The sequence below is a fragment of the Puma concolor genome, chromosome C2, assembly GCF_028749965.1.
Source record: "Puma concolor isolate L17-30 chromosome C2, mPumCon1.1.hap2, whole genome shotgun sequence".
Classification (NCBI taxonomy): Eukaryota; Metazoa; Chordata; class Mammalia; order Carnivora; family Felidae; genus Puma; species Puma concolor.
Genome location: NC_141675.1, coordinates 37,741,258 through 37,760,849, shown reverse-complemented (window position 1 = coordinate 37,760,849; position 19,592 = coordinate 37,741,258). Strand labels below are relative to the sequence as shown.

The 19,592-nt window shown below is 35.5% G+C and overlaps 1 protein-coding gene across 3 annotated transcripts in view; it reads left to right on the top strand.

The window, feature by feature from the left end:
* The window catches only part of XRN1 (5'-3' exoribonuclease 1), a 123,219-nt gene extending 104,876 nt beyond the window's left edge, over nucleotides 1-18,343 (top strand). For 2 of the 3 annotated variants that reach the window (XM_086674449.1, XM_086674451.1), the window contains 10 exons: nucleotides 1,433-1,494; nucleotides 3,242-3,352; nucleotides 3,508-3,630; nucleotides 4,091-4,250; nucleotides 6,402-6,583; nucleotides 8,182-8,295; nucleotides 8,390-8,492; nucleotides 11,909-11,947; nucleotides 12,297-12,457; nucleotides 13,434-18,343. In XM_086674449.1, the coding sequence (XP_086530575.1) occupies nucleotides 1,433-1,494; nucleotides 3,242-3,352; nucleotides 3,508-3,630; nucleotides 4,091-4,250; nucleotides 6,402-6,583; nucleotides 8,182-8,295; nucleotides 8,390-8,492; nucleotides 11,909-11,947; nucleotides 12,297-12,457; nucleotides 13,434-13,736 (1,358 nt within the window). In that variant the 3' untranslated portion in view covers nucleotides 13,737-18,343. The remainder of the gene's footprint in view (nucleotides 1-1,432; nucleotides 1,495-3,241; nucleotides 3,353-3,507; nucleotides 3,631-4,090; nucleotides 4,251-6,401; nucleotides 6,584-8,181; nucleotides 8,296-8,389; nucleotides 8,493-11,908; nucleotides 11,948-12,296; nucleotides 12,458-13,433) is intronic. The other variant, XM_086674450.1, reaches the window with a different exon arrangement.
* The last annotated feature ends 1,249 nt before the right edge of the window (nucleotides 18,344-19,592 follow it).

Here is a 19,592-nt window from a genome sequence, read left to right as displayed (position 1 = left end):
ACAAAAAAAACCTATTCAATAAATTTCATAATCTGTAGTAATTATAAGTGCTATGATGAAAAATAAAGCAGATTAAAAGTATAGATAGGGGTGGTATTTTAAGTAGAGTGGTCAAGGGTTGCCTCTCTGAGGACATAAGTTTTGAGCAGAAACACCAAAAAAAGGGAGTGAAATGGGGTAAGTTATGCAGAACGTTTGAAGAGCTTTCCAGCAGAGGAAATATCAAGTGCGGAGTCCTGAGTCTAATTTATTATATTTGATGTATGCATGTATCTTATGTGTGTGTGTGTGTGTGTGTGTGTGTGTGTGTGTGTGTATCTTACATATATTATAATAATGGTCTTTTAAAATATTTTTTTAAAAAGCTATTTTCAAAAAAAATTGTGTGGTTTTATAACTTTGGTTCAGTTTGACAACTACTTTGCACCAGTATCTATATGTTATTTTTGTTTCATTTACGTTTTTAAATTAAATATAGATTGATACCCTATAAATCTGATAAATATAGCTTAAAGGTTCTATATTTAATTGGAATGCATTGTGATTTTTCTTCAAATTATTATTTACATGAGTGCATGTAACTACATTAGTTAGAATTCCAGTTTTGTTGTGTGTGTCTCAACAAAGGCTTAATGTCAGTACATGTTAACTTGCTTTTTCTTTTCCTCACTTTTGCAAGATTACTTCCTTCCCTTCTTCTTTTCCTTACCTCCCTTTCCTCCTCTCCCCTCCTCTATTTCCCCTCTTCTGTTCCATGTCTTCCTATTTTTGCTCATTTCTTACCACCTCTGTTCATCTCCCCTTCACCCTCCTTCCCTTCCCTTCTCCCTTCCTCCCTCTTTTCCTCTTTTTTCCTTTACTCCTTCGTCTTCTAATTTATCCTTTTCATTTTTCTTACCATTCTCCCAATTTACCCTTAACAGAAATACTAAAATAGCTTCCTAGTTTTTCTCTTACTCTTTATGCCACTGCCATATTTTAATCTTCCTAAGGCACAATTCTGATGAGATCACTACTTGCTCAAAACCTTTCTGTCATTGGTTGCCCACTGCTTACTGGATTAGCTCCATTATATTCCTTGATCTCCAGTGGAACTAGTCTAGTAAGAGTTCCATAAATACATTCCTTGCTTTCGGCTTCCATTTCTGTTCTCCTGTTATTTCCTTTGCCTGAAATGTTTAGCCTCCCTTTGCAAACCTACATACTTCAAGGCTCATTTACATGTCACACCTTTCCTTTTCTCTTGTTGTTATCTGTGAGTATATCTTCTTCCACTCATCCAAATTAAAAGTTTTTCAAGGTCTGGGCCTTTGTCTTCTTAGAATTCTGTGAATTTTCAATACAGAGTCTTGCTGTGGTAGATATTTGGTAAATTTCACTAGTTTGCAGCAATACTTTTCACTTACCAAAATTCCTATTTTCTTGTCTCTAGTTAAAGAAGAGTGTAAGAGTCCTAAAACTGAGAGCCGGTCACAAAAAATGTCAAATAAGCAGGTAAGCTTTCTTAAATCAAATTCTAGTAGCCAGCTTTTTATTACAGTGGGTAGCTGTGTGGCATCTGAATTTTGCTGCCCAAATCCATAAGTTGCCCAAATCCGTAATCACTTGGATGGGAAGTTACACAGCTAGAGTCAGGATTTGGAACTAGAGATACTTATACACACATACATATATATAAATATATAAACAGATATGTATTTAATAGTTGGGTGGCTTTGAGCAACTCACTACATCTCTTATAGCCTCAATTTCTTCATCTTTTCTTTTTTTAGAGAGAGAGAGCACGAGCAGAGGAGAGAGGCAGGGGGAAGAGAGAGAATTTTAAGCAAGCTCCACGTTTAGCGCTGAGCCCAACATGGGGCTCGATCCTACAACCCTGGAATCACAACCTAAGCCAAAATTAAGAGTCGGTCGCTGAACCAACTGAGCCACCAAGGTGCCCCCTTAATTTCTTCATCTTTAAAATGCAGGGTTAGGGGCGCCTGGGTGGCGCAGTCGGTTGGGCGTCCGACTTCAGCCAGGTCACGATCTCGCGGTCCGTGAGTTCGAGCCCCGCGTCAGGCTCTGGGCTGATGGCTCAGAGCCTGGAGCCTGTTTCCGATTCTGTGTCTCCCTCTCTCTCTGCCCCTCCCCCGTTCATGCTCTGTCTCTCTCTGTCCCAAAAATAAATAAAAACGTTGAAAAAAAAAATTTAAAAATAAATAAATAAATAAAATGCAGGGTTGCCTGCATGGTTCAGTCAGTTAAGCATCCAGCTCTTGATCTCAGCTCAGGTCTTAATCTTGGGGTCGTGAGTTGGAACCCCACGTTGGGTTCCGCACTAGGCTTGGAGCCTACTTTTATAAAGTAAATAAATAAATAAAAATTAATTAAATGGAGATAAAAATAGATTTATCTCACTTGATACATTTAGTCTGTATATACATACATACAAACATACCTACGTACATAAATGTATGTATGTATGTATAAAATCTGTGGAAATATGTGTATATTCAATGATTCATTTAGGATCAACATAGCAAAGTTCATGACTAATTGTGTGGAGTAGCTTGGTGTTGGAGGAAGCTGAGGTTATTTATGTTTGCCTTTGTATGGTCTCGCTGATTGATTAGGAGAGTATATGCATTTTATGATCAAAGAATAACAAATTTTTACTCTAAAAACATTCAACACATATACTTATGGTATATGTACTTTCTATATGCATATTTTTTAATTTTTTAAGAATTTTATCTCTTATAAGTTAGTCATATATCAAATATATAAAAGGCACCTTAGCAGAATATTTGGCACATGCCAGGTTATCAGCAAATGGAACCCATTAATATTTAGATACCAGTAATGGTTGACTTTTAAGGCCCTCTTTTTCTGAAATTCTTATGCTATAATTTCCTTTCTTCTAGGAAGGGATTTATAAACTTTGTTATGGGTTCTTTCTCAGAATAGTGTTTTTAATGCTAAAATACTTAAGATTTGAAAGAAAATTAATTGTATTGAAATGCAATTAGAATCACCACTATTGCTTCATTGAAGGAATATTCATAATTGAAGGAAATGCTAAATCTCATTTAGAAGTTAATGAAGATGCAGATCTAAGTTTTTTCCTCATCCAAGTTTACAAGCCCCATTTTTAAGATATAAAAGAAAATGGCACTTAAAAAAATTTGCAGTAATTTATTTAGAACACTATTAAATGGCAGCTATTTGCACAAAAAGCTCATTCTTAACTCTTTTATAGACATTTGGAGGGCCTGCCAAATGTAATATTAAGCTATTGAAGAGAAATGAAAGTGCAGAAGTCTCAGAAAACCAGAAGGTTCTGACTGGTTACCCAAATGCTGTTGATAAGGTAAAAGACCATTTATTCAATTTCTGTTGCCAAACTTTAGCAGCTGGGAAGATGATTGGGTGAAAATTCAAATGATCGTTTTTGTACCTAAAATTCTTAGCTTTTTCCGTGTCCTCATATTTTCATCTTTATGCACAAAATATTTATTCTTTTAGCCTAACCCTGGAATTGAGAACTTTTTAGCATCCTTGAATATCTCCAAAGAAAATGAAGTACAGTCATCTCATCATGAAGAGCCTCCAAGTGAAGAACTTTTGTCACCACAGTCATTTGCTATGGTTTGTGTTCTGTAGGAGCTTTTGTACTGTCTGTAGTAATTTTACTATTGTGGCGCATGCATACATACCCCATGCAACTGTTACAACACTTTTATGTCCTGTGGACTGGTATGTTGCATCATTATTGTCATCTTGTAGGGAAAACCAGGCTTCCCTGGGCATTTTAGTTATCCGTATGTTTGGTTTTTTTAGACCTGTATGTTTGCTTTTCAAACATTGCCACCAGGTAATTTGGTCAAGTTAAGCAGAAGAATAAGTACTGTTTCTGTGGCAGGAAATGTGGACATTTTGTTTCAACTCTAGACTGTTGATTTTGCTCATTCCTTACCTGAATGTAATTATCATCTTAATTTTTAACACTAGCACTCACTAAAAGAAAGGTTAATAAGCTCTGTAACTCTAAGGTTAACTTTTCTCCACCTACCCCCACCATCTCCATACCAATTATTTTCAAAAACAGAAAGGAACTCGGATGCTTAAAGAAATACTAAAAATTGATGCCTCTGATACTGTGGACCATAAGAACGAAATGAAGCAGTTTGGTAATGAAGCCACTGTTTCCTCTAATAGAAGAGATGAATATGGACCTTCCTCACAGCCTCAACAAAATAAGAAATTAAGTACGTGAACAAAGTACTAGTACTAGTAACCAATATCATTTCAGATGTTCCGTTCATTTGGGTTGTTTTATCATGTGCTTTTGAAGATAAAACTACTTGTAGTTTTAAAAGGGTATAATGAAGAGTAACAAATAAGAATGTAATTTTTATGCTGTGTCATTAAATAATAATATAACTCTGTAACTAATAGCTCTATAGTCCCTAAATGTCTTCTTATGATTACTTAAATTGTGCTTTTGCAGATACTCATTCTGTAGTGCCCAAACCTAGACAAGTTTTCACATTCTAGCTTTTTTTCCCTCAGTAATTTAAAAATAGTTTTGTAACTTAAATACAGTATTTAACTTTACTAAGATTTTAAGGGTTTTTTTCATATTTATAAAATGAGAATAACATTGTAAAGGACTCTTGCAATAACTATATGAAACATACAAAGCAGCTTGCACTGTGTCTGGCATATTACAGGTACCAATATACCTATAATTGATATAGCATTATGTTCTAGTAGCTTGGCCAATAGAAGAAGCTACAAAATCAATTATAAATAATTAATGGAGGTAGACACTGTAAAGTGGGTGCTTACCTTAAAATTTTGAAGCCTATAGCATGCCATCTGGCAAATACATAGCCAGATTGGTTTTTTTAAGTTTATTTATTTATTTTGAGAGAGAGACTGACTAAGAGCACAGGAGGGGCAGAGAGAATCCCAAACAGGCTCCACACTGTCAGCACAGAGCCAGATGTGGGGCTCAAGCCCACGAACCGCAAGATTATGACCTGAACCGAAACCAAGAGTCACACTCTTAAATGAACTTAGCCACCCAGGTGCCCCATAGCCAGATTTTAGTACACATCCATATTTGCCCCTACTGTCTCTGTCCCCTATACTTCAGTATTTTGTCTGTATAATTATCTGCAAAAGCCTACCAGGAAGAATGACTAATGCAAAAGTACGTGGGGACAGAAATTTCTCAGGTAAAACAAACAAACAAACAAACATCAGTTTGAGATAAACAGAACTGACTTCATTAAGCATCAAAATCTGGAACAGAATCAGAGCCTAGCTTCATTTATTTTATATTCCAGTGAATAATAAGATAATCAATTTAAAATTTGAGTAGCTATTAGGAAACTATCCTGGTGACAGACATGCTCTTGGAATAACAAAACTGGAAAAAGATGGTCTTGCTGTCAAAAAACAAGTAACTTTTATTTCAGAATAATGAAGAATATATCTCTTAAGAGTCGAGAGCTCAGAATCCAGCCCAAGTAACAGAGTTTGCAAGTTGTGTGGCTTTAGGCTAGCAACGTAACCTTTTTTTTTTTTTAAATCTATAACGTGACAGGTTTAGGTTCATTCTTCACTGGGGTATGCTCTTTTGTTCTATTAGTTTGTTCATCCTAAAGAATGTGAACTCTTAGAATGTTTTAATCATCTGTAAAAGCACTTGAAAGGGTTACTTTTAGAAAAACTTTTAAGCAGCTTCATTTTGGAGCAATAAGACCATTTATCCATGTGTCTCAGAATGTAGGATGGATTTTGACAAGAATGAACCCAAAGCCTCAAAACTTAAGAATTAATTGTAAGGTGCCTGGGTGGCTCAGTCCTCTGAGCGTCCAACTTCGGCTCAGGTCATGATCTCACAGCTTGTGGGTTCAAGCCCCGCGTCAGGCTCTGTACTGACAGCTCAGCGCCTGGATCCTGCTTCAGATTCTGTGTCTCCCTGTCTCTCTGCCCCCTCCTCTGCTCATGCCATGTCTCTCTCCATCTCTCAAAAATAAATAAACTTTAAAAAAAAAAAAGAATTGTAAATCAGCTCAAAAAAAAACTATTTGCTTATTCAAATTTTGCTTTGCTCGAAAATAACTATGTAGTCATTAATCTCTCAAGATGTCAGTTTTTGGCAGTCAGCTACTTACCATGTTTTAAAATCTTCATCATGAATCATTACTCAGTTACAGTCATTTAAAAATCTGTATTGAATTCTTGGTAATTTTAGGCAGTACTAGATAGTTCTTCTATTTGCTTCATGGGAGATTCCTCTTTTCACCTTTTAACAATTTTTTGCTTGCTCTCTGTAAAACCCTACAATAACTGCATAGTTCAGTATATCATTTAATATAGATATATTCTTTTCTCTTTTTTGGTAGCATCTTACATGAATAAGCCTCACAGTACTAGCGAATACCATAATGTTCAGCCTATGGACCATGTGTGTTGGCCTGCTCCCAGCCATATCCCTCCTGTGTCCACACCAGTAACTGAACTTTCTCGAATTTGTTCCCTTATTGGAATGCCACAACCAGATTTCTCCTTTCTTAGAACACCACAGGTATAGTATACTACTGTTCCATTTATTTAAGTTCTTTAACACTGATCTTAAATAGATTAACTGAAAATCTTTGGCTAAAAATAATATAATGGAGCTGAGTTTTTGTACGTTATGAGCAACATAGATTTATTCTTCCCACTATGGCTCACTCATATTTATACCAGAGCCCTCAGAGATGCTGACAAAGAGGAACCTGGGCAGCACGTAGTCTTGGACAGATTGATAGAGCTAGGGATCTTGGTCCATAGCAGCAATTTTCAAAGCTTTGGCCTAATAAACTCCCACCTTTTTTTTTTTTTTGAGGACCCCAAAGGATTTTTGCTTACTTGTTTTATATCTATATTAACTGTATTAGAAATTAAAACAAAAAATTAAAAGCATTATTTATTAAAAACCTTTCAAAAATTTTAGTGAGTGGCACTGCTCTACACTTTTACAAATCTTTTCCATCTCTAGTTTAATGGAATAAGCTAGATTCTCATATCTGCTTCTTACTATCAATCTCTTATGATTTGTTTTGGTTAAAATACATGAAGAAAATCTGGCCCCAGACAGACTGATAGTTAGAGAAAAGGAGGGAATTGTAATAGCCTTTGCAGATAGTAGATACTTTTTGATACTACATTAAAATATGGTATTTTCTTAGAAGTTAGTTGCAGTGTAGAATCTAAAGCTATATCAGTGAATTTTTTGTCCTCTATATACTTGTGAGAAACTGAGAGTGGAAAAGACAAATAGCACCTTAATATCATTATTAAAATAGTTTGGACCTCAAGGACCTCCTGAAAGGGTTTCGGGGACCCCTAGGGGCCCCAGACTGTACCTTGAGAACCACAGACGATAGGAAAGTTTATTTGATCCTCTTTATATCCAAGTTGTTAATATATTCTCACCTAAAATAGAAAGTAGGCTTAAACTCACAACATCACATAAAAATGACTACCTTTTAAAAAAGTAGAATTTTTTAAAAAAATTTTTTATAAAAGAAAAAATGTGTAATAAAGAGTTGTAACTTCTATGTGAACATAAAATTGGACATAACCTCTAAGTCTTTTAGATTTTGGCAGTTAATTCATATTAATGAAATATCTGCTAATTGGAGGATGGTGTAAAGCAGGAGTCAGAATTTTTTTTTTCCCAAGGGCTAGATAGTAAGTATTTTAGGCCTTCTGGGCCATATGGTCTCTGTCACAGCTACTCAGCTGGGCAGTTATAGTATGAAAACAGACTTAGGCAATACATGAAAGAAGGGACTTGGCTGTGTTGCAAACACAACCCTTATTTATAAAAATAAGCAGAAGGCCTAGTTTCCCAACCCTTGATATAAGGAAAAAATTTTGTTGGCTTTCATTTGCATTAGGATGCCTGACCCTTCAGCTAGCTTAAAGAGCATTTTATTTTGTAAACATGGCAAGATAAGGAAACAATTCTAAAATTTTGCAGGGCAATCCAAAACTTAAAATGATTGTCCTTTGTTGAATTTTTGAATTCTTTTTTATAGAATGTCACATGAAAGTATTCTACTTGTTTAAGCTTGAGGGGAGAAGGTCAACCTCCTAGACAGATAACTTCATAGACATTCATGTTCTCTTTTTTAGACGATGACAGTTTGCCAGGTAAAATTATCTAATGGCTTACTGGTACATGGGCCACAGTGCCATTCTGAAAATGAAGCCAAGGAAAAAGCTGCACTTTTTGCGTTACAACAGTTGGTAAGAATTAATCATGACTTCTCTACTAAACTTTTAATTAATCTCTATAGATGTTTTTGTTGCATTGTCTCCTAACTTTTAAATACTTCCTTAGGGCTCCTTAGGAGTGAATTTCCCTTTTCCTCCACCAATATTTCCAAATTATCCTCCTGCTGTACCACCCGGAACCATTCCTCCAGTTTTTCCTCAACCTACTGGTAAGATACTTGGCCTTTTTAAATATTTGTTATTGAGTTTCTGTTTTTAGAAAGTTCTTTTAAGAAACATCATTTTGAGGAAACCAAAAATGTATTTAAATATCTAGGGAATGTAAGAAGGAATTGTGAGAAAAATAAGACTGGAACTAGAGATTGCAGATTTATCTAGAAATACCATTCCCCTCTATAGCCTCTAGTCTAGCTGAAGTAGGACTGTTCTTTGTTCTAGGCAGTCCCTTATTCCCCAGTAGCTGCCGACAGATGAATTTAGGTTTAAGTTAGACATCAAAACAGAGGTGGGAAAGGGGGAAGGAAAACAAGTGGAGGGAATAAAGAACAGATAAGGCTTTGAAGCTGTGGATGTGAAAGAAACTGCCCTTGATGATGAAGCTTCAAAATGAAGAATGAGGAGTTTCTAAGTTTACTGTGTGTCTCTTAATATTCTCTCATAACTGTCTTCCTCTTTCAAATGTAGAGCCTGAGTTATCAAGCAGGTAGCTCCCTGCTTCCTGTAGCCATTTGGGATCTTCCTAGTGTTCTGAGGGAATAAAATGGTCACTCTGTAATCAGAACTCTTTTTGTCCAGGGTCTTTTACTGCCTGACTTTGCAAAAATCATATAACTTCTTTGGGAATCCATTTTCTGATTTATGCTAGACTGTGTCCAGGATTTCTTTGAGACTACCATTTTATAATTTTATGATTCTAAATCTTAAGCTTATTAAACTTTTCTTTTATCACCCCTTTTTCCTAATAGCATTTGGCTTCTTTATATCCTACTCATTATATTTTAAAACCAATCATTTGTTTATTTCAGGTTTAGAAATTTTATTTTCTGAGATATTAGTGTAGGAGCTCTACACAGCTAATCCTCACTACAAACATTAGAAAACTTAATAATGCATATTAAACAAATTATCTCTTCTCTTGGCCCACACTACATGAAACTGAACAATAAATTATTTTAAAAGTGTAAACCTTTTACACTTATAAGGACAGAGAGCTAAAAGAAGAAATATCAGCAGATTAGAAATTTGAAAAGAGTTCATGATGAGAAAAGCAATTCACAGAGTAATAACTAATTTAGCAGAGCAGGGATAAGCTACCCTAAAGTATCTGTAGAAGATAATCCAAATGAGATGATGAGCATCTCTCCTCCCTCATAAATCCTAAAAGTTTCAGAGCTTGAAAGTATCAGAAGCTATCAGAGCTTCCAATGAGGCATGGGCTGAAAAAAGGGGGATTGTTTCAAAGTCTGTATGTGGAGAGATGGGACTCCTCAGATACCACCCCACACAGCCCCTTCAGGCAAAGCGCTGGAAGTATATTCTCCAGAGGACTCTCTAGATTCGGGAACACCAGGCACAGAGTACAAATATTTGGCTGAAAACTGAGATTAAGGTAAAGTTCCTTTTCCTTATCCTGTTCTCAGTTTGTAGCCAGCCATAGCTCATGTAGGAAGTTGGAAGATGGTTCTTTTCAGAAATTCACTGAACTATAAAGAAAATACCTGCTGACTTTTGGAGAATATATATATATATAGTACAAGTAAAAGCCAAGAGATTTCTTTTTTTTTTTTTTTTTAAGTTTATTTATTTTTGACAGAGAGAGAGACAGAGCCTAAGTGGGGGAGGGGCAGAGAGAGGGAGACACAGAATCTGAAGCAGGCTCCAGGCTCTGAGCTGTCAACACAGAGCCCTATGCGGGGCTCAAACTCACAGACCACGAGATCGTGACCTGATCCTTAGTCAGACACTTAACCGACTGAGCCACCCAGGTGCCCCAGAAAAGCCAAGATATTTAAATGTTAATCAGGAGAAAAAACTTCAGCATCAGATTAACATTTTTAAGTTATTTTATAGATTCCTACTTTATGATATGAAAAAGTCCCAGTGGAAAAAAATGGAGGAAAGTGTATTTTATGCTTAGAAAAATGATTCATTGGGGAAATTGTGGAGTTGATCTATGCATAAGATTACTATAACATCTTTTAGGGGCACCTGGATGGCTCAGTCGGTTATGCTCACAACTCTTGATTTCAGCTCAGGTCATGATCTCACAGTCATGAGATCAAGCCCCAAGTTGGGTTCTAAGCTATACATGGAGCCTGCTTAAGATGCTCTCTCTCCCTCTCCCTGTACCACTGCCCTGCTTGCACACATGCTCCCTCTTTCTCTTTCTCAAAAAATAAATAAATAAATAACAATATAGCACCTTTTAAATAGATCTTCTTAACATTATGACAGACACCAGAGTTGCTTACAGGTAGTATCAAGGCCTAATTTTATAAATATTTTTAGCATTTTTCATCTTAAAAGTTTTTTTCATGCAAGAATTTGTACATGTTTAATTCAGAATACTAAAATACATTATGATTCTTTTCTCCTGATCCAAAACTTTTTTAAGTGGCTGAATTATCAAACTATCCTATCTTATAGGTCTGGCTGCCTTTTTACTTCTCTGAAAAGAAATTTTGAACACAGTACATATCTTCCTTCAGTGGCAGTGTGCTGGTGTCTCACTCGTCATTGTTTAATGTAGTAGTTCCCATATGCGGCACTGGTACTAACTGAATAAGAATCCACCTGTGGAGCCCATGAACAATACAGATTCCTTGGGTTCCTCAAAAAATTAAGAATAGAGATACCATATGATCCAGCAATTCCACTTCTGTGTATCTACCCAAAGAAAACAAAAACACTAATTCAGAAAGATGTATGCACCCTTATGTTCATTGTAGTATTACTTACAATAGCCAAGATATGGAAGAAACCTAAGTGTCCATCAAGGTACAACAGAGAAAGACAAATATCGTATGATTTCTTCTATATGTGGAATCTAAAAACAAACAAAACAGAAACGGACTCATAAAAAGAGATTGAACTGGTAGTTGCCAGAGGAGAGGGAGTTGGAGGATGGGCACAAGAGGTGAAGGGAACTAAAAAATACAAACTTTCAGTTTTGTACTGATCAAGTCAGGGAGATGAAAAAGTACAGCAGAGGGAATGTATTCAATAATATTTTAATAACTTTGTATGGTGACAGGTAGTTACTACACTTGTCATGGTGAGCATTTTGCAATGCATATAAATATCAAGTCAGTATGTTGTACACCTGAAACTCATATAATCCTGTATGTCAACTGTGCTTCAAAAAATACAGATTCCTGGGCCTCTGTGAGTCTGGTTTACTAGGTCTGAGGCCTTGCCTAGGAATCTGTATTTCACAAGCTCCCCAAATACTCAGATATAGAAATCAGGTTTGGAAACCACTGGTTCAGTGTGCTTTTAATATGAAACAAAATGTAATGTTTTAAATCCTTGAATTACAAATATTAGAATAGGGAGAAGAAAGATTCTACATGTCATATGAAAGTGATCAGATTTCAAGACTTGAGTTTTTTTGGTTTTTTTGTAGGCTGGGATCACTATGGAAGCAACTTAGCACTGGGGGCAGGTGAGATCCTTAAGATTTCTCTCTTTTTCTCCCCCAAGGGACAGTTTCATGATCCTTTTATTATTTTTTTAAATAGTATTACAAATATTCCTGAAGTTCATATTAGTATATGATACCATTGGCCTTTGTAGGCCAGACAGCATGATAAGCTGACTTCTGTAGATGGCTTATGGTCCTAAGGGGGTGTCCCGAGGTGTAATGTTGTAAGCAAGATTAATCATAAGTTAAGTGTATATATGCTCTTTGCCAAAATGATAAAAGCCAAAAAAAGGGTAGCAGAAGGTCTTAAATTTCAGGGTTTTGATGGTACTATTTTACTGAAAAAGAACTTTTCCATGATTTTTAACAGCTAATATAATGCCTTCATCATCTCACCTCTTTGGCTCAATGCCATGGGGACCACCAGTGCCAGTTCCTGGGAAGCCTTTTCATCATGCTTCATATTCTGGGACCATACCCATGGCTGGGGGAATGCCCAGTGGTGTGCACAATCAGTTCATACCTCTACAGGTGAGACCTGAAAAGAGAATTACTATATATATATATGTATGTGTGTGTGTGTGTGTGTGTGTATCATATATGACATATGTATACATATGACATATGTATACACATGTATATGTATACATGCATATACATGTGTATACATATGTGTATACATGTGTATACATATGTATATGTATGCATAAATACATAAATGTGTGTGTGTGTGTGTATTACATTTTATTTATTTTTGATAGAGACAGAGCACAAGTGGGGGAAGGGCAGAGAGAGACAGAGACACAGAATCCGAAGCAGGCTCCAGGCTCTGAGCTGTGAGCACAGAGCCCGATGCAAGGCTTGAACTCACAAACCGCGACATAATGACCTGAGCCAAAGTCGGACACTTAACTGACTGAGCCACCCAGGTGCCCCAAGAATTACTGTATTTTTTAGAGAGTTCATTTTTTAATGCTCAAGGACTATTGAGAAAAATTTGTTTATTTAATAATTACTGATTCAAGGCCAACTAGAAGTCCAGTACTGGTCTGCATGCTAAGAATATATATTATGACCATTAGTCGGGGCAGCTGGCTCAGTTGGTAGATCATGCGACTCTTGATCTTGGAGTCGTGAGTTTGAGCCCTACATTGGACGTAGAGATTACTTTTAAAAAATTAAAAATAATTTTTTAGAAAAAATAATACATTTTGACCAGTGGTGATCAATCTGACCTGGTTCCTGCTATCTTGAGTTTGTGTTCTAATAATTAATAATTGCAGCAAGTAACATTTTTTTCTAGCACAAGTGATTTTAAAATCAGGAATATAAATTTAAGTTATGGAGAATTTTTAAATATTTAAATGCCTTTAATTGCTGAAGTCTGGTTTGGAGATTATAAGTAGAAATCACAAGTCAGCATTATTGACAGATATTAGCAACATGCTTAATGACACTAGTTTTTTCTGCCTGCATTGTTAATTAATGATGCTTTTATTCCTTAAAGGTTACTAAGAAAAGGGTTGCAAACAAAAAGAACTTTGAGAGTAAGGAGGCCCAGAGTGCTCCAGCTACCCCACTTCAGACTAGCCAGCCAACATCTTCCAATGTCACCAAAGTGATTCCACAGGAGACTTCATCAGCTTCCTTAAAGTCCTCTCAAATTACTCAACCTGCTTCTTCTTTTCAAGTTGAAGGCGCCTCCCAAGGCCACAGTATGTCTCACCACAAGTCAACACCAAGCTCTTCTTCAAGAAGAAAATCAAGAAAACTGGCTGTCAATTTTGGTGTTCCTAAACCTTCTGAATAAATTTGGTACTTGGAATTAAATTAATTTCTTTTCTTTCCAGCCAGCTTTTTAGAAATGCATATCTGTGTCTCATAAAAAATTGGAATGTGCTATTTTAAAATAATACGTTTCAGTTAAAATTTTTGATTTGTTGTCAGGCACTTTTCATGCTATATCAAATTGTGCATCTTAAACATGTACGGTTTGTTTTACATCAATTATACCTCAGTAAAGCTGTAAAAAAGAAAAAAAGCTAAATTAAACCTTGTGTTAAAATAGTATCAGTGGACTAAGCATTAAAATGTACCACTCTAACTATTGGCCTCATCATTAGAAGCATCCTAAACTATGACGTAGACATCATAGTGCAATAATAATAAATTTTGACACTCTTGAGGGATAATTAAATGGAGCGTGAAAATCGGGCCTCAAGTATAATTTACCAAGTGTGGATTTTATTTCTCTTTTTAATGATGTAACAAGTTTATCAGGAGAATGGCTCTTATTTATAAGTATTTTAACTTAGGTTTTGTTGTCTCTGAGGGTCCTTTAGACCTGCTGTGAAACGATCACACTTGTGGTGGTGCTGCCAGTTTTGCTTTATTCTAGATTTTGTACCAAAGCAAGTTTAGAATATTGGTCAGAGTATTTCATTTAACTGCTTAGAACTATAAATAGCAATCTAGATTTGAGCAAGTAATTACAATTTTTTAGATTACTCAAAAACCAGCATTAGTAATTTCTAATAAATTTAAGTTTCAAAATCTACAGGGTACAATGACCACAAATTAACCTTCTAACAGAGTAAAGTAAAATCTATTAATCATGTTGTTAGTTGAAATAAATTGTGTTACTCTTTTGTATAGCTTTTTACCTGCTTACCTAAACATATGTGAGAGCTCCACTGTTGATCCTTGTAGTGCTTCTTGGGACTGATGAAATTCTAATTTTTAAAAAAATTCTAAGGTGTGCTATAATACAGGCACAATCAGTTTGTGGTGTACTTAATTTACATGACAAATGCCTGTCTCATTCTGTTCCCACATTTTTAGCTTTATGCTGAACTGTTCAGTGACGCTGGCATTTTGTCTTTGCATGTCATGTGTGGGTGTGTAGCGTTCAAGCTATGGCTGTTGAAATTATTTTAGAATTTATGAAAACTTCTCAGTGGTACCAGGGCCTGAGTTTTTATATATATATTTATCCTTTAGTTTTTGTGATATGCTTATATTTTTAAGGAAGTAAGTTATCATACTTTTTTAAGAGTAGAAACCATAATGTTTATATGGAGCTGCTTATTATTATATCCAGTTTCATTGAACTCATTAAAAACTCTGCCATGAGTCTTAAAGTAGTCTATTTGTTTTTTAATGCTGGCATTGAACTAAATGGATTCCTTTCTCTAACTGCTGATTTCAGAGTTTCTCTATATGTTAATAGGATATTTGTATATTAGTAGTGCCTTTAGTATAAGAGATAAATGTTCATTATCTGGCATTTATTATAGTCATGTGAGTTTCTGTGATTTTATTTTCTGTTAATTTTCCAGATTCAAATGTTCATTGGTTCCCAGCGTTCCCTTGTTGGGAATGTTTATCTGTAGTGGGATATTGAATAATGAGGCTGAAATAATTCTCAATGTTTGTCCTCATTATCTCACAGACTCTCTATTTGTTTTAAAAGGAAACATCTATTATAGGAATACAATACAAAAAAGTGAAATTATGACAGTAATTTTCTGTCAACCTCTACTACTTTAAAGTGTGTAATATTTTTCACCTTATGTACCTGTACAAACCAGCAGTCAAGAATTGTCTCACTCATCATTGCTATGTGACCCCTCTAAAAATAGTGCACAACCCACATCTTTTTTAGAGTACAGAGCATGTGCCATCTTCTGAAAACTCCAAGAAAAGTTCCAACAGGCATATTGCCACCGAACTCATAAAGATATTTCCCGTGTTTGAGCAAAGTGAGCTGATAATTCTCCATGCGTAGGCAGTAAAAGTGTTTTCTTTTTGTTCTTTCCTCCCTTTTTTAAAAAACATAGTATTCTAAAGGTCAAGATTAAAGAGAGATTAAAATAGGAAAGCGCTTGATAGTGACTAGATACTGGTCAAGCCTTCATGTCTTTTCCTTTCCCCCTTGTAGACCTATTCCAGATGTGGGCATGAGGTCAATAGAGCAACAGGACTTGTGCCTCCCTGTGGAGGCTGTGAGAAGTAGAGGCTGTTTTTCTCATGATAATCTTGAGGAGACTGGATTCACTGATAGTATGGGAAACTTACAATTTTTCCCTTTTGGATGGGGCAGACTCAAACCAGCTCAAAGTTTAGAAATATGCCCATTTGTTGAATCTGTTATAAACGTTCAATGAAAGCTGTGGTCTATATAGGGCACGGAAGAAGAGAGTCCCCAAATGCTTCATGCTTCCACATAACTACAGCAGTTAAATCTAAATATTCTTATTCAATAATTTTTTTTTTTGAGCGCATTAAATGAATTTTGAAGATTGATTCTTCTAGTCTCATCATACCTTGTTACCGTTTCCTGCATTACCTGATCATTACCTGAGTTTTATAATTTGACAGAATGTAATTGATTTAAACATCATGTAGACTAAAGTCTTAAACATCAGAGAGACAGTTGCATGGAAAATTATTTTTGCCACTGTGTGTACCTTGGTTTCAAGTTAAGACTTCCTTGCTTTTCAGAGGGATAAGTAGTTCCTTTAGAACTGAAAAGATAAGGTGTTTTTTTGTTTTTTTTTTTTTTCTGTTGGTGGGAGAAATAACTCTTAATGCGGGTTTTTTGTTGTTTACTTCTTCTTCTATGATCAGGTGATCAAGTATTTGCTTTGGTTTTAGACTGATATTTCCAAACTAATCCAAATTCTTCGTTTCAAGGGGAGGGTCAGTGAAGAGGTAGAAGAAGCAATCTAATTAAATAAGATCAATCACTGCATTTTCAGACTATATTTCTAGCTCAAGGAAGTAGATAAGCTGCAGGGGCTTTTTTATTCACTCACTTTTTAATCATCTGTCCTATTTGTATTAATGAATCATACATTTTTATAATGGTAGTCTAATTTTTACATTAAGTAAATAGAACTGTCCAGATCTCCATTGAAATTAGGCCTAATGTGCTTTGTCTCATCGTTCAGAGCATCTTTTTTAAAACAACTGTGTACACTTCCACAACTTTTTGAGCTTTCTATCTTTCTTAGGATCATATTGCTTTCAAATTACATTTTTACTGTAGAGGACAATTAATGTATTGGAAAGAAATAACTGACAGGCATTCTCTACTCAAAAAAAAAAAAAAAAAAAAATCACAGAAGTTCCTTTATCGTTTTTCTAGAGATAGTGATAGTACTCAAACTGGCAGTGTTCTTTACATATATTTTGTAAGCTTTGTCAGTGGAATAGTCTTTTTCATGGGAGCTTCCTTTTCGTAGTCAGGATAAGGCTTAAAATTCCAGAAATGAATATTTTTAAAACTGACCTGGTTCGTATTTCCATCAGACTTCTCCATCTTCCACCAGGGGGCAGTAAGAGACAGTGTTGAAACAGACAACAGTGCTGAGTCAGCAGGCGTGTGGAAGTGTCAATGTTACAACACTGAGTTAAAAGCTCCGACGGCACTGATTTTTTTTTTTTTTTAAGAGGGAAAAAAATGTATAAAATAGTTTTAGTAATGAAGAATATCAGGAATATAGCTGCTTTTGTATTTGTGTGTATGTCAGTGAACCAACAATTATGCCTTGCTCAATCAATGCATTCAGCCATCTCAAGTGCAATTTGTGATGGAGACTCTGGTTTCCAATAGATAGTTTTACGTAGTTAAACCTGTAAAAATTAATTTTTTTCCAGAAGTACAGCCATTGCTGTTGATTTCGGCAGTTGGTATACTATTAAATTGCCTAGGCCAAATAATTAAGCTTCTACAGATATTTTAGTATTGTGAAGCTAAATTCTCATACTGTTTCTCATGAAATAATAGGACTGAGAATTTGGTCCACAGTTTGCTTTAAGTTATTTTATTCCTTTCCCTTTACAGCTAAGGGGCTTTTTCCTTTGTTTTGGGGTTTGGTTTTTTTGTTGTTTTGTTTTGTTTTGTTGCTTCAGTTCTCTTACATTTTCTTTTGCTTGCACCCAGTTGCTTCTCTGAGGGTTTTCATCTATTTTGATATATGAGTAATAAATCGTGTGCTGTATAATTAAAGTGTTCAACATTCTGTTCATTTAAACAATATAATTCATACATATGTATCTTAACTCATTTCTTTTCTCACATAGCTATTTTATAAGTAATTGGAATTTTTCATTAGATCTTATACAGAGCAGTATTTTATTAAAAATTCAAAAGGGAAGACTTTTATGTGCTCATTTTGTAGTTTTGGTTTTTTAAATATCTTTACATTGTCTGCAATTAAAGTGTTTTAAACTTGCATTGGAATGGACTCCGAATGTATTTTTGTGTTAAGTTGTACATTTGTAGATTTCTAGCATGAAGTTAGCCTCAAAATGTTGTGCAGAAGGATTTTAAAATATGAGAGTCATTGAAAGAGTTAAAACATCTATACATGTTAAATGCTATATGGATTTTAATTAAACCCTTGAGAATGATTTCATAAGCTGTTTTTTCTTGTATATTTACATTAGTATCAAAAGTAGAAACATTACAGTATTCACTTAAACCCTATATCTTTTTATATCTGTATCTTGAATCTATGTCATTTAAACTGAGACAGCATGGTTAGTGGAGAAAGTCTGAAGACTGTAGATTCAGATGGCCACTGTTCAGATCCTTTCTCTACTTATTACTAGTTGTAAATAAGTCATTATATTAGCTTTGGCAAGTTACATAAGGTATAAGCCTCAGTTTCTTCATCTTCTAAAAGGAAGAAAACATTCTTCATGTTGTTAATATGTATAAAGCACTATGTACATACTAGGTGTATTACAAATGTTAGTAAATAAGGATTTATCCTTTGTATATGAAGATCTATCCCAAATATACAGTCCTCTGAATGGTGCCAAATGCCTTTATGCTTTTCCCACTGAGTCACTCTCCAGTATCCAGTTTGTAGAGTCCTTGTGCCTGACCTGGCTATCTGGGAGACTCTTCTCTCTCTGTTCTTTTTTCCTGTCATGATCCCCTGTATCTTTTCTACCATGCAAGGGAAGATTCTTACAGAGCTACATAGAAAGAGGCTCTCATTTCTACTCATAAGACTGGGGAATCTACCAAGACTCACATCTTGCTGATATTAGCCATGTCTCACAATATAACTCCAATGCATTATTTTACCAAAATCTTCCCATGGTATGGGTGGGAAGGAGTTGGAAAGAAGGGCTTAAGGAGGGAAGAACATCTCTTCCTACTGTATCTGCTCCCAGTCTGCCTGATAAATCTCAGACTGCCTCTAGTGAGACTAGACTTCACCCAAGACTCTAAAGAGCAATCACATCCTGATATAGTATGTGGCCCCCTGATCCAGCAGGAGGCCTGTGGTCTACACTTCCCAATGGAAACTTAGCTAGCTATTTTCCCACTCCATTCCCCTAGACTGCCAGCTCCTCATATTGAGATCCATAGTAACCACTCCTCTTCACCCCAACTCTATAGCATCATTGGACTTCTCTCCAATCTTGGTACCAATCTTTTGACTTGAGCATCAAAACTAAATAAACCAAAACCCATTCAAGCTAGCTTAAGGAAAGGAAATTTGTTGCAAGAAATTGGGGCAATCTTACAGAATACAATCCAGGAAGTACAATCAAGGTTCTCAGGACCTGAACCTTAGGGGGTTACCTTCCAGTGCACTCTGTCTCCTCTCCATGGGGCTATGAGGTCTGTGGTCTCTGTGACTCT